Source organism: Lucilia sericata, unplaced genomic scaffold (assembly GCF_015586225.1).
Source record: "Lucilia sericata isolate MDLA Ls3-8-SP2 unplaced genomic scaffold, ASM1558622v1 Contig001236F_arrow, whole genome shotgun sequence".
Taxonomy (NCBI): domain Eukaryota; kingdom Metazoa; phylum Arthropoda; class Insecta; order Diptera; family Calliphoridae; genus Lucilia; species Lucilia sericata.
Genome location: NW_023995193.1, coordinates 26,002 through 41,648, shown reverse-complemented (window position 1 = coordinate 41,648; position 15,647 = coordinate 26,002). Strand labels below are relative to the sequence as shown.

General features: G+C 31.4%; 2 protein-coding genes across 2 annotated transcripts in view; both read left to right on the top strand.

Moving 5' to 3' along the window:
* The window catches only part of LOC119610577 (frizzled-2), a 51,945-nt gene extending 42,098 nt beyond the window's left edge, over nucleotides 1-9,847 (top strand). The window contains exon 3 of the mRNA XM_037965858.1: nucleotides 6,214-9,847. Coding sequence (XP_037821786.1) covers nucleotides 6,494-8,626 — 2,133 coding nt within the window. The 5' untranslated portion in view covers nucleotides 6,214-6,493 and the 3' untranslated portion in view covers nucleotides 8,627-9,847. The remainder of the gene's footprint in view (nucleotides 1-6,213) is intronic.
* LOC119610578 (glycine-rich protein 23-like) lies at nucleotides 7,926-9,847 on the top strand. The gene has a single exon (XM_037965860.1). It carries the CDS (start codon nucleotides 8,654-8,656, stop codon nucleotides 9,023-9,025), a length of 372 nt encoding a protein of 123 aa, XP_037821788.1. The 5' UTR covers nucleotides 7,926-8,653; the 3' UTR covers nucleotides 9,026-9,847.
* Nucleotides 9,848-15,647: the final 5,800 nt, after the last annotated feature.

The window sequence follows — 15,647 nt, the reverse complement described above, 5'->3', positions numbered from 1 at the left end:
TTTACAGTTGTTTGTAATTGAAAACAAACACTTGATAAAACAGTTTTATTTTTTCTGCAAAAAACAACAAACAACATAATTACTTTGTCTATTTGCTAAAAATTGCTGGGCTTTACAAGAAAATTATGCAAAAATAATAAATGTTGTTGGTTTATTTGGTTTTGCTTTAAAAAAAAATAACAACATTTGAAAAAAAAAACTTCAAAAGGATAACATTAAAAATGAAACAAGTAGAAAAACAGTAAAACACTTGCAAAATTTTCATTCATGTCATTTAAAAAGACTTTTCCTTTGCCAAGGATATAAAAAGAGAATTTGCTACACCTTAAAAAGGTCGAGATTTAAAGAATCAAAACTTCAAAACCTTAAAACATAAATTATTTTAAATAAGAAGGAGGAAGGAAGTGAAGAAGAAAATTTTTGAGTTAAAATTAGAAAACTAGACAAAATATCCTTTTCTAAGATATATATTTTACATCATGACTTCTTCCAGTACTTGACATCAAAACCTTTTTTCTTTTTATTTAATTTTACTGGCTTTTAATATATATTTGTTGTGAAAAGCCAACACATTCCCCTTTCCAGAGATATACATTTCTTGTAATCCACATCAAAACCTTTTTTCTTTTTATTTCATTTTACTGGCTTTTGGATCAAATATTCAAATTTGTTTGTGAAAAGCCCACACAATTTTCTTCAAAAACCTTCAAAGGTTCATTATTAACTAAAATTTTCACTTTTAATTTCTTTCAGTGTGTTAATTTTCAAACAAATTTTCCTTGTTTTACAACATCCTCTGTTCTGCTTCTCTCAGCAGCTCTGCTCTCTTTATCTTTATCCTTATTTTAATTTTTATTTTGTTTTTTAAAACTTAATGTTTTTTTTTGTGCAAAACATACTTGCAATTACATACTAGAGAAGCTTTTGTTGTTGTTGTTGCAGTGTTCACTGTTTGTGTTTCATTTGATTGTAAGGTCATGGAACTTGGCGGCAAGTTGTTTGTGTTACAGAAATCGACAACTGCTACAGCAGCAACAACAACAACTCTTCACTTGAGTTTTTACCTTTTTAATAGTTTTTTTTCTTCTTGTTGCTCTGCTCTGTTTCTGTAATTTAACTTTGTTGTTGTATTTGCTTTTATTTTGCCAGAGTTGTAAAAATTTTGTAGTATTTTTTTCAGTTAATTTAAAAAAGTTTAAAGTTTTTTTTTTTTCAAATATAAAATTAAGCTTTTGTATAACTGTTATTATGATTTTGAGGGACTTTTTTCTATACAAAAGATTTTGTTAAAAATTTTAAAACTTTCATAAATATTTTTCTGAATTCAAAACAAAATTCCTTTGCAATTGCTAGAAAAAAAACTTTTCCTTAAAAGAAATAATTTTTTTTTTTTTTTTTTCGATTATAATTTATTCAGGCAACCAAGCAAACAGCAACAAACAACCTGCCACTGCCACCATATGGGCCGACAAAATATACATAATTCATGTGGCACTGCAAACAGCAACTACTTATTGGTGGCAGTGTTTTCCTAGAAAATCTCTAACAACATTTAGAATTTATTTTCCAACATCAAGCCTTAAACAAATAGTTGAAAGAAAACTGATGATCACATGATCATCATGATGATGACCAAGTTGTTGACAAGAAGGGAATGACAACATTGAAAAAAAAAACAAAGTAACTTGGTCCGTTTTAAGTCATGTTTTTATAGTTTAAGGCTATAAAATGTTAAAGAACTATATGCCTGACTAGACTTTTGCTGAAGTTAGTTGACTGGTTTGATGTTGTTGTTGTTTTTTTTTTTTTGCTCTACCGATCGTGCTTAATGATCTTGTTTAAAAGATTTGTTTGTCAGTGTTTTTCTTTCCTCTTTTCTACTTGTTTAAATATACTTGAGACTATTTGTTGTAATAGACTTTTCAAAAAAAAAAATCGTTTTCACAAAGAAATAACACAAATAGTTTGTTGTAGTTTTGTTAATAGAGAGATTGTCGTTCTTCATAGAAACCGATTTAAGCACCAACCAGTAGTCATTATGATCTACAGCTTCTCTCACTATTTATTTAGGCGTCTGGCTCCTATTGTAATAAGAATCTATTTTTTGTTACAGTCATAAGAAGGAAAAAAATCAATAATGACAGAAACAGAAAGACACAACACAAAAACAAAATCAATAAAAATTTGAAAATAATCATAAATTATAAGTTTTAAAGGCTACAACCAGCTAAATTTACAGGGTGTGTTAAAAACTATAAAAATTTAACTCAAAAAAATGGGAAATGAGATTTTTTTAATGAGAAATTTGCCATGAAGTGAAAAAGCAAATCGTTACCTTTTCCTTGAGAAGTCGAAATTTTAAAATATTAATAAAAATCTTCAAACTTCAGCCAACGTTTCTTCCTATAAAATTTCTGCTTTTTTAACTTTTTGAAAGAAGATTCTATGTCACTTGATTTCTTAAACTCCTTTTTTTAACTTTTGAATTTATTTATCTTTTTATTTTTCTATAGAAATTCTTCAATTGTTTACATTTAATTAACATAAATCTTAAGAAAACAAAACTTTAATATTCATGTTTATAGGAAATTTTTTTTATAGAAATCTAAGAGAGCAACAAAAAAAAAGGAATAAATTCATGACTTTTGTTTTTGTTTTCCTTTACTATCAAGTGTTTATTTAGTGATTTGTTAGTTTTCTACAGTTTACTATTTATTATTGCTCTTTTTTCTTAAACAGTGACTCTATTTACCTTAAAAAGGCAGAAAAAATAATAAGAAAAAAAAAAACTTCAAGTGCTGAAGAATGATTTAGTTGTAAGCAGGGTAAAAAAAACTAGAAGTATTTAGTAGTGCAACGCTAATCATGTTTATTTTATGAGTTTAAGTGTAAATTTCCTTGAAAATACGTTTCGTATTTTTCTGTTAAAGAAGCATTCGCTTGTTAAATAAATATAAAATTGACATATGCAAGTCATGTTAAGAGTTTAAAATAAATAGAAAAATATATTTTTTTCTTAGTTTCTTAGTGGATATTGAAAAATAAATCTTTAGCATTGACTTTTTTAATGGGGAGTTATAAGTTTAAGAGTTAAATAAATATAAGAGCAATTGTTTCAGAATTGAAACAAGCAGAGCAGAGAAGTAAAGTTAATACTATAGCCTTTCCAATGATATCCATTTTAACTATTTCTTGTAGTTGACTTTAAAACCTTTTTTCTTTTTATTTCACTTTAATAATAATTTAATAATATTTCCATACTATTTTGTGAAAAGCCAACACAGTTTTATTTGCGGGTCCATATAGTTTGTCTTTTTCTAGCATTTGACAACAAAACCTTTTTTCTTTTTATTTCATTTTACTGGCTTTTAATAATATTTCCATACTATTTTGTGAAAAGCCCACAAAGTTGCCTTTCTGGATCCATATAGCTGGTCTTTTTCTAGTATTTGACTTTAAAACCTTTTTTCTTTTTATTTCATTTTACTGGCTTTTAATAATATTTTCATATTATTTTGTGAAAAGCCAACACAGTTGCCTTTCCGGATCCATATAATTGGTCTTTTTGTAGCATTTGTTAACAAAACCTTTTTTCTTTTTATTTCATTTTACTGGCTTTTAATAATATTTTCATACTATTTTGTGAAAAGCCCACACAGTTGCCTTTCCGGATCCATATAGTTGGTCTTTTTGTAGCATTTGACTTTAAAACCTTATTTCTTTTTATTTCATTTTACTGGCTTTTTGATAATATTTGAATACATTTTGTGAAAAGCCCACACAGTTGCCTTTCCGGATCCATATAATTGGTCTTTTTGTAGCATTTGTCAACAAAACCTTTTTTCTTTTTATTTCATTTTACTGGCTTTTTGATAATATTTGAATACATTTTGTGAAAAGCCAACACTGTATCTTTTCCCTTGATATACAATTTAAATTTTGATTTATATTTTAAAAAACATACACAATTATCTTTCATTTGGTATACAATTTGAGTAATTTATAGAAGTCTTAGGGCAAATAGTTAGACACTCACTCACTCTCTGTATTAACAGTTATGTAAACTCACTCTCTCTCTCTTTTGCTTAATTGATATAACTTTTAAACACATATTATTATATTTTACTTTAAATCAAAATTTCAGTTTAAACCAAAAAAAAATCACCTGTTTTTTCCACTATTTCACTAAATAACTTTTTCATATCAATGTCATTCCATAACATTTTTTTTTAATATTTTAACAGACAACCAAGTTGTGGTTATTAGTTTTCTGGGCTACTGTGTTTCATTATGAGATGTTGTGGTTTTTTATATAAAAACTAAATGGAAAAATATATATACATATAAACTTAATCTAAAAACTATCATATACACTCAACTGTCATGTGGTCTCTAAACAGCGTTATGAAAGTTTATGCATTAAAAAAAATATTTGTAATGACATTTACAACAAGTAATTTAATATGTGTAATTTATATATATAAACTAAATATATTATGAAAAAAACAAGTAATTTTTTAAACTATCTCAAAAGCTTTTCTAGTTAAGAACAACAAGTGTTGTGGTTTCGATTACATCTTGACAGTTAAAATGCACTTAAAGAAATCTGTAAAATCTGTGAAATAACTAAATAAAATTAATTAAGTATTAAAGCTATTTTTATAATTTTTGCAAAAAATTGTTTGCTTTAACAAATATGTAATTTATTTTTGGAGTTTTCTTTGTAATTTAATATTTTATTTAGAAGCTGTAACATTTTCATACTCTACTAATGTGTTTGTTTAGACAAGTTGTGTACTTAGTTATTAATAAAGTCTAGATTTACTTGGGTAGTTTTTTCTTTTATTATAAAGTTTATTGTTTTTTTTTTCTAATGAATGGCAGTGTGAATGAAGGGTGTTTCTTGTTACACTAGAATTTTGTTAAGAAATTTAAAACGTTTTCGAAAAAGAATAACAGAGGAAGTATTGACACATGCTAGAATTCCAGCTACGTTACTTTGGGAAATCTGCAAACAAAACCAGCAAATTTCTATAGCAAAACTGACTAAGAAATCTGGCAGGAATTTATCAAAATTTTCTGACTGCAATAGCAGGAACATTTCTACAGGAAAACTAGCTGCACTTACAGCAGCTTTTCCTTGGGAAAACTTTGAGCAAAATATTGCTTCTCTGATATTATATATTATTCACAATTTCACAAAATTTTTGTAGAAACTTGCTTATTCCCCCCTTTTAATTACTTTACAATTCCCCCTTTTATTTTTCACACAAAAAAAAATATCTATTAATTCAACCTAGAAAAGTTGCAACATCCAAGAAAAAGTAGCAAACAGAAAAAGAGCATTCAATCAATTGAATTTAATTAATTTTTTAGTGTAATGTTTCAACACTTTTCTTTTTTTTTTGCTCTTCAACAAACCTAAATAAACCATAAATGATTTGTTTGCCTTACAAGCAACAAAATAACTATTGTCTCCAACTTAAGCAACAACCCCTAATAAACAACGAGACCCTCCCTCCTCTCCTTTAACTTTAACACTACAAAATTATTTTCCCCATTTAGAAAAATATATAAAAATAATATAAAATAACTTAAGGTTTATTATCTTTCATATTAAAGACCAAAACAGCCCAGCAGCAGCCGTTTATGTCTGTCAAATTTAATAAAAATCACTGATTTTGATTGATGTTGTTTTATTGAGCCTGATGCTCTCACAATAAGTATGACACACGAACACATATAGCAAACTCTTAGACATACAAAATATTTTCAACATGGCACCACGGAATAACTGTTTGACATACACAATTATTAGAGTTGATTTTTTCTTTTCATATAGCTGTGGCTGTTATTCATAAAGGGAGCTCAAAAAAGCAGAAAAAAAAAATAACGGTGTGAAAGGAGATGAAGAATTAATGATAAAGTAAACATTAGTTTAGTGTATGTGTAAATGTTGGTGAGTAAAGTAGGGAGCGTAACATATTGGTGACATTGTAATATAAGCCGCCATATTTTTTTTCGTTTAGAGAAAAAGGGTTGTATTTAGCATTGAACTAGAATTGTGGTTAAAGGGTAATGCAAAATAAAACAACAACAACATTTGACATTTTACAGCCAAATGAGCAGTTAGTTTTAAACAATAGCTTTAGAAATCTTAAAATGTTTTTATTATACTAATTCATAGCATTCTTAATTTCTTTCTCTTTACAGATGTTTTTTAAATTTCGAAATCTCTATATTTGACGCTGGTGTCTTTTTAAGTTTATTTCATGTTGAACTTTAAACTCACACACGCTTAGCTGCTTAAATCTAAAATAAAAGTGGAAAATTTCAACTTTACTCTCAACAAAATATAACCTGAAAATTATCTTATATAAAAGATATTGCAACAAAATAAATCTCTACAATTATTAGAGGAATAGTCGGCTTTTTTAAGCTGTCCTCAACTCTCCCTCTAAATTTCTCTCTCTTGGACTCACTCTGCTTAAAGATGTCGTTTCATTTAAAATATCACACAACATCACCTACAAGAGAGAGATGTCTTTATGCTATCATCTCGTTACTACTGCTAATAAGTTTTCATCATCGGGGCTGTCGAGCTGATGGCCTGCAGCATATGTCTGATAATGGTGGTGGAGTAGCGGGTGTTGGTATGGGTGGCAATATGGGCCTGGGCATGCATTCAATGGAAGTTAGTCCGGCTCCCGGTTATGGTTTGCCCGCCATACCCAAAGATCCCAACTCAAGATGTGAAGAAATTACGATACCCATGTGTCGTGGCATAGGCTATAACATGACCTCATTTCCCAATGAAATGAATCATGAAACACAAGATGAAGCTGGTTTGGAAGTGCATCAATTTTGGCCTTTGGTGGAAATAAAATGCTCACCTGATCTTAAATTCTTCTTATGCTCCATGTATACTCCCATTTGCTTGGAAGATTATCACAAACCTTTACCCGTCTGCCGTTCGGTATGTGAAAGAGCTCGAGCTGGCTGCGCACCCATTATGCAGCAGTATAGTTTTGAGTGGCCCGAAAGAATGGCTTGTGAAAATTTACCCTTCCACGGTGATCCCGATAATCTCTGTATGGAACAACCTTCTTATACCGATTCTTCTTCGTCTGGCGGTTCCTCCTCCAGTGGTGGCAGTGGCTCCGGCCGTGGTGATTCTTCTGGCAGTGGCTCATCCTCAGGTGGCGGTAAACGCAAACAATCCGGTTCGGGTTCATCATCTGGCTCCCAAAAATGTAAAGGCAAGAATTCAAAAAACTGCCAAAGCTCCCTAGGAGAAAAAACAAACGCAAAGGAATGCACATGCTCGTGTCGCCCACCTCTCATACTCCTGGGGAAGGAAGCTCAACTGATGCAGCCGCCACTGCACTATCCATGGTACATGAACTCGACTGTGTCAAGAATCGCCGGCGTTCAAAATTGCGCAATACCGTGCAAGGGCCCGTTCTTCACAAACGAAGAAAAGGAATTCGCCGGCATATGGATAACACTGTGGTCGGGCCTATGCTTTTGCAGCACTCTAATGACACTCACCACGTTCATCATCGACACCGAAAGGTTTAAGTATCCCGAGAGGCCTATCGTTTTCCTGTCAGCCTGTTATTTTATGGTGGCTGTGGGTTATTTATCCAAGAATTTCTTGCAAAATGAGGAAATTGCCTGTGATGGTCGTTTGCTGAAGGAAAGTTCAACGGGACCACATTCTTGTACCTTGGTTTTCCTGATGACTTATTTCTTTGGCATGGCTTCTTCGATATGGTGGGTTATCTTATCGTTCACCTGGTTTTTGGCGGCTGGTTTGAAATGGGGCAATGAGGCCATCACCAAACATTCACAATATTTCCATTTGGCAGCCTGGCTGATACCCACTGTACAATCTGTAGCTGTTCTACTACTCTCTGCCGTAGATGGTGATCCCATATTGGGCATTTGCTATGTGGGCAATTTGAACCCTGACCATTTGAAAACTTTTGTTTTGGCTCCTTTGTTTGTGTACCTGGTCATAGGCACTACCTTCCTAATGGCCGGTTTTGTCTCCCTCTTCCGCATACGTTCGGTAATTAAGCAACAAGGCGGCGTGGGTGCTGGCGTTAAGGCGGACAAACTGGAAAAGCTAATGATACGCATAGGCATCTTCTCGGTGCTATATACCGTCCCGGCTACCATAGTCATTGGCTGTTATCTTTACGAGGCGGCCTATTTCGAGGATTGGATCAAAGCCTTGGCCTGTCCTTGTGCTCAAATCAAGGGTCCCGGCAAAAAACCGTTGTATTCAGTTTTAATGTTAAAATACTTTATGGCTTTGGCGGTGGGCATAACATCCGGCGTATGGATATGGTCGGGTAAAACTTTAGAAAGTTGGCGCCGCTTTTGGCGACGTCTCTTTGGCCAGCCCGATCGTACCGGGGCCAATCAGGCGCTCATCAAACAAAGGCCACCCATACCACATCCATATGCCGGCTCTGGCATGGGCATGCCGGTAGGTTCCGCTGCCGGATCTCTACTGGCTACCCCCTATACCCAAGCGGGAGGAGCTTCGGTGGCTTCCACTAGCCACCACCATTTGCATCATCATGTTTTGAAACAGCCTGCTGCCAGTCATGTATGACATGGAGAGTCAGGCGGAGCTTCAACGATGGGCGGTGGTGGCGGCGGCGGCAGTACAATTGGCGGTGGCAGTGTGCTAGGTGGTCATGGTACTCTCATGAGCACAGCAGGCAATAGTACGGTTGGCGGCAGTGGTATGCACGGTGTTGGGGCTCCTCCTGGCAGTATAATGCATGGTGGCGGCGGTGGTGTTAGTGGTGGTGGCGGTAATGGTGGCATGAATACTCCTGGTAATGTTTATGGTAATGGAGGTGGTGGCGGTGGTGGGGGTAATGGTGGCAATCAAGTGGCCCCCGGTTCTATGGTAGACTCACGCGCTGTTTCAGTAGTAGTTTCACTGCCGGGCGGGCCTGGTGCCCAGCATCCGGGTCAGGCATTAAGTGATTATGGTCCTATATAGTTAATGGTACGACCTGATACAAATCATTGGGTATCCACAAGTAGTTTTAGTCAATTGTAAAGAGTTTATTTCCCACTTTTGCAAGGAAATAAAGGGGGGAATAGAGATTAAACTAGGGTTCGTTTAAGGGTTAAATTTTTTATATATTTTAGAAGTTTTAAAAAGTTTTTAATAGTTTTTTTCATTTAAACTCTACTCTTAGAGTGAAATTGAGAAAGAGAACCTTAGTGAGACCAAGAACTCTTTTACTTTTGCCTATAAATATTTGAGGTAATGACTTATGTAAAAAAAAAAAACAAAAACAATTTCTTGCTGTTTTCTTAACTCCTTAAAAATTTAAATAAAAACAAAAAAATAACAGGAATTTTGAAACAGCGGCCATATTAAAAATCTAGTAAAGTAATTTTTAATTATTATTTTTCATTCTTTTTCATTTAAATACTATAGAAAACAAAGCTATTTAACTAATAATATATTAAAAACATAAAAAAAATATATATAAAATAAAAATCTAGTCCACATTTTTCCATAATAAAATTTAAGAAAAACTACTGAAAAGATATAAAGAACATAAAACGAAAAGCACAATATCTATAATAATTAAAAAAGAAAAAAAAGTTTATTTAAAATAAACTACAAAGCTAAACTACTTTTTTGTGTTAATTTTTATAATAATTTTTAATAATTTTCTTAAATAGACTGACTTTATAAATAACAAAATAAGAAAATCTTACAAAAAAAATATATAAACTACAAAATGGAAACAGTGTTAAAATAAACATAAAACACAGAAAATGGGAGTAAATGTTTAAGGAACAGAAAGAAAACAGGAAACCATATACTGCCACTGCCAAAAGCCAAGCCATAATGTAAAAAAACCGCAAATTAATAAAGAAAAACAAATCGAATAAAATATCAGTAATAACAACAACATTTGTAAAATATTTCATATTTTTAAAAATAAAAACAAAAAAACAGAATTTAGCCATAACATAAAAAAAATACATAATAATTTAATTTTAATATTAAAAAAAAACTCTAGCATTAACCCTAAAACTTGTAAATATTTAATTTAATATTTAAAAAAAAAGTAAACATAAAAAAACTGTATTAAATCCAAAAAGTCTTGAAATGCATTTTTAAATTAAAACAAAAAAAATTGGTTTAATAAACAATTTTAAAGAAATTTAACTGCAAAATAACAGCATTTAAGCTCAACTTATTTTATAATAAAAACAAAAAAATAAAACATTCTTTTATAGAATTTTAATTGAAAAAAAGCCAATTTTTTTAAACAAAAACTAAAACTTTCATATAACAAAAGTAAAATGTTACAAAAAGTAAGAAAAAAAAAATTAACAAAACAAAATATATATTAACTATAAACAAAATCTGTATAAAGTTTTATAAATTTAGTATTTAATTATAATTAATATATAGAAAAAAAATATTTATAAATATAACTTATATACCTAAAACAAAATCCTTATTAATTGCTATAGTAATACGAAAAACATAAAAATATTTTAAAATCAACCATGAATTTATAATCCTAAAAACGAAAAACAAAAAATTGCAATAAATTTTTGATTTTTTTTATTAAAAAAAAAAAACATTAAAAATATTTTGAGTTTTTTATTATTTCTTTAAGTTTTTTAGAAAATTCTTTTTTTAGTTTTTTTTCTATATTTTTAAAATTTTAAGTTAAATTTTAATTTTCAAATTTAATTTATGTTCCGATCTTTTGACTAGTCTGCGATCTGTCATGTTATCTACTTTAGATCAGACTAGAATCTGGCCTAAGATCTAAAATATACTTTAGTTCTATGTGCTAATTAGTCTAGTTTGAAGATATATTTTGCTCAGGATCACAATCTATGATCACTTGCTAGAACTAGTTAATGACCTAATTTATAGTCCGATCCATAATATAAAATGTATATGATCTCGTATATAGTCAGATCGAAGATCTAGTTCATGACCAACTCTATAATCAATATTCTAGTCAATGATTGTTCTAGAATCTAGATCTAGTTCATGACCGACTCTATGTGCTAATTAGTCTATGACTTAGTTTGGTGATAGATTTTGCTCAGGATCGTAACCTATAGTTTATAGTCTGGTGTATAGCCTGAGCTCATACTTATATGATCACTTATTAAAGCTAAATAATGGACTAATTTATGGTCTGATCCATAATATAAAATGTATATGATCTCGTATATAGTCAGATCGAAGTTCTAGTTCATAACCAACTCTATGTGCTAATTAGTCTATGACTTAGTTTGGTGTTAGATTTTGCTCAGGATCATAATCTATAGTTTATAGTCTGGTATATATCCTGAGCTCATATATTGTCGCTTATTAGAGTTAATTAATGTCCTAATTTATAGTCTTATCCATAGTATAAAATGTATATGATCTCCTATATAGTCATATCGATGATCTAGTTCAAGACCAACTCTATAATCAATTCAATATTTTAGTCAATGATACTACTATGATATAATCTATGGCCTAGACTATCTGATCTGTCTTAAGATAAAGTATAAAGCCTAATTTCTAGTCTATAATGAGATCTATAATCTATATTCATTGACATAGAATACTATGGACTGTATTTCGTTCTATGCTCTAGCCTATATCCTAGTCTATGATCTCATCAATGAACCAATCAGATTTTACATCTAGTTTATGACCAACTCTATAATCAAGTCAGTATTCAAGACTATGGTCCGCTGTATGATCTAGTCTATGGTCTAATATATGGCCTAACCTTTAGTTAAGCCTATGATCTGTCTTAAGATTCGTCCTATGATCTCTTCCATATATAATACTATGTTCTATGATTTCAGTCTATAATAAAGCCTATGGCCTAGTCTATAATGATCTATGATCTCATCTGTGATCCAATCTATGTCCTAGTTTATAGTCTGATATTTGACTGTCTATAGCTAAATTTGCAGTCTGTTGTGTAGACTAGTATTTAATCCAACATATAGCCCGATTAATAGTCTGATAGGGTCTGTTTTATTTTTATAGTCTATAGTCAAGTCTTGAGTCTATAGTACTGATAAGGTCTGTTTTATTTTTATCTGTGTATTATCTTATCTGTGGTCCAGTATAAAATCTGATCCATAGTCTAGTCTATTGTTGGAGCTATGGCCTTATTTATGGTCTAGTCTGTGGCTTGACCTATGGTTTGTTCTAGTCGACAGTCTGGTCTTTGGTCTAGTCTATGGTCTAGTCTATGGTCTTGTATATGGTATGATCTATAGTTCGGTCTCTGATCTGCTCTATGGCTTGGTCTATAGTCTTGTCTATGGTCTAGTCTGGTTTAATGTCTGGTCTATGGTTTGGTCTATGGCCTGTTCTAATGTCTGGTCTATGGTTTGGTCTATGGCCTGGTCTATTGTCTGATCTATGGTCTGATCTTTGATCTGGTTTATGGTCTGGTCTATGGTGTGGTCTATGATCTGGTCTATGGTCTGGTCTATGGTCTGGTCTATGGTCTGGTCTATGGTCTGGTCTATGGTCTTGGTCTGGTCTATGGTCTGGTCTATGGTCTGGTCTAGGGTCTGGTCTATGGTCTGGTCTATGGTCTGGTCTATGGTCTGGACTATGGTCTGGTCTATGGTCTGGTCTATGGTCTGGTCTATGGTCTGGTCTATGGTCTGGTCTATGGTCTGGTCTATGGTCTGGTCTATGGTCTGGTCTATGGTCTGGTCTATGGTCTGGTCTAAGGTCTGGTCTATTGTCTAGTCTTTAGTCTGGTATATGGTCTGGTCTATGGTCTAGTCTATAATTTGATCTATTATCTAGTCTATTGTCTGATCTATTGTATGTGGTCTGATCTATAGTCTGGTCTGCTTAATAGACTTGTCTATGGTCGAGTCCTTGATTTGCTCTATGGTCTAATCTATGGTTTGGTCTATGGCAGATCTATGGTCTGATTTATGACCTAGTCTATAGTCTTGTCTATGGTCTAGTCTTTGATTTGGTCTATTGTCAGGTCTATAGTTTGGTCTATAGTCTGATCTATGCTCTAGTCTATTGTCTGGTCTACTGTCTGGTCTATTATCTGGTCTATGGTCTGATCTATGGTCTGGTCTATGGTCTGATCTTTGATCTGGTCTTTGTTCTTGTCTATGGTCTTGTCTATTGTCTGGTCTTATCTATTGTCTGGACTATGATCTGATCTGCTCTATGGTCCATTTTACATTTCAAAATTGTATTTAATTTCATTTTATAATAATTTCATTAATTTTCTTTAATTAATCATTTAGCAAATTAAAAATTTTAATAAATTAGTTATAAAGTTGAAAATTGTTAAAAATATAGAAAAAAATTAAAACCGAAAAAAATCCCAAAACTCAAAGAGCTGTGCTCCTTTTAAAAACCACATTGATAAGGCAAAAACAATTCTCAACTTTATAGCTAAATTATTAACTAGACAAAGAAAACCTAATCCTAAAAAATCTGTATTATAAGCCCAGCTATTACACAAATATGATGAAAATCCTAAAAAACCCTAAATTTCTTTTTCTACTTACGTCCCTAAATAAAAATAAATTAACTTAATTGTTAATTAATTTTTAGTTGTATTTATAAATTATAAACAAAAATTTTTCTTTTCTCAGTGTACCTTAGGCTTAATGTATGTATTATATTTAATATAAATAATATTTTATTAATATAGATAAAACATAAACAGAAAAAAGCTTAAAATCCTTTTTTTTCTATAAACAAAAAAGCTTGAAAAGAAAATTTGTAACGAATATACGTAATTTGAAAAGACAAACAACTTTTTTTTCTAAAAAAAAAATAATTATATAAGAAAATAAATTTATAAATGTTTATATAAATATTAAGTTTTAAGATTAATATTACAAAAAAAAAAACAGAAAGTGAAACCAAAAGTAAAAGCAAATTAAAGTAGAATTTGTTGGTCTTAAAAGAAATGTGTTAGTAAATTGGGAAAAAATATTTGAATTGAAATTTAAAATTTGGTAAAGAAGGAAATATTTACAAAAAAAAAGAAGAGAAAAGGAAAATTGCAACAAAAAATTAAAAAGAAAATTATAATTTTATTAAAATTGAAAACAAAATTTTTTGAGAGGAAATTTTAATAAGAATTTATGTCAAAGCTAGGTCTATGATCTAGTTTATTTTATGATATACTCTAAGGTTTGGTCTATGGTCTAGTCTATGGCCTGGCCTATTGCCTGGTCTATGGTCTGGTATATGGTCAGGTCTATGATATGGCCTATGGTCTAGTCTTTTGTCTGGTCTATGGTCTGATCTATGATCTCGTCTTTAGTCTGGTCTATAGTCTGGACTATGATCTGCTATATGGTCTGGTCTATGGTCTGATCTATGATCTCGTCTTTGGTCTGGTCTATGGTTTCGTCTTTGGTCTGGTCTATGGTCTGATCTATGGTCTGATCTATGGTCTAGTCTATGGTCTGGTCTATGATCTGGTCTATGGTCTGGTCTTTGGTCTGGTCTATGGTCTGATCTATGGTCTGATCTATGGTCTGATCTATGGTCTAATCTATGGTCTGGTCTATGGTCTGGTCTATGGTCTGTTCTATGGTCTGATCTATGGTCTAGTCTATGGTCTGGTCTATGATCTGGTCTATGGTCTGGTCTTTGGTATGGTCTATGGTCTGATCTATGGTCTGGTACATGGCCTGATCTATGGTCTGGTCTGTTCTACGGTCTGGTCTATGGTCTGGTGTATGGTCTGACCATAGAGTCTGAATAACTCTTCAAAATTTGTTTTTGTCTGGTCTATGGTCTGATCTATGATCTCGTCTTTAGTCTGGTCTATAGTCTGGACTATGATCTGCTATATGGTCTAGTCTATGGTCTGGTCTATGATCTGGTCTATGGTCTGGTCTTTGGTCTGGTCTATGGTCTGATCTATGGTCTGATCTATGGTCTGATCTATGGTCTAATCTATGGTCTGGTCTATGGTCTGGTCTATGGTCTGTTCTATGGTCTGATCTATGGTCTAGTCTATGGTCTGGTCTATGATCTGGTCTATGGTCTGGTCTTTGGTATGGTCTATGGTCTGATCTATGGTCTGATCTATGGTCTGGTACATGGCCTGATCTATGGTCTGGTCTGTTCTACGGTCTGGTCTATGGTCTGGTGTATGGTCTGACCATAGAGTCTGAATAACTCTTCAAAATTTGTTTTTAATTTTATTAAAATTTTTAAAAAAGGAAATATTCAATTAATTTAAATTTTTCTTGCCCCACACACAACAATGTATACGATATTTTTAAATAATTTTTTTAAAATATATTTTGGCGAAAATAAAATTTTTAAAAATTAGCGAAATACCACAAAAAAAACACAAATTTAAACATTAGTATTAAAAAAACTAAAAACGAAATGTTTATAATAAAAAAAGAAAGGATTAAACAGAAGTTAAAACCGAAGCAAGTGTGAACGTAAGTTAGTTGTGAATTGTATTTTTGTGAATTATGTTTTTAACTATATGATTTCAAATCTTTTTATTATAAAAAAAAAATATTTTTTATTAAATAAACCAATAAATATAAAAAAACAAAACAAATTAACTTTAAAGAAAAACCAAAAAAAAGTAAAATTT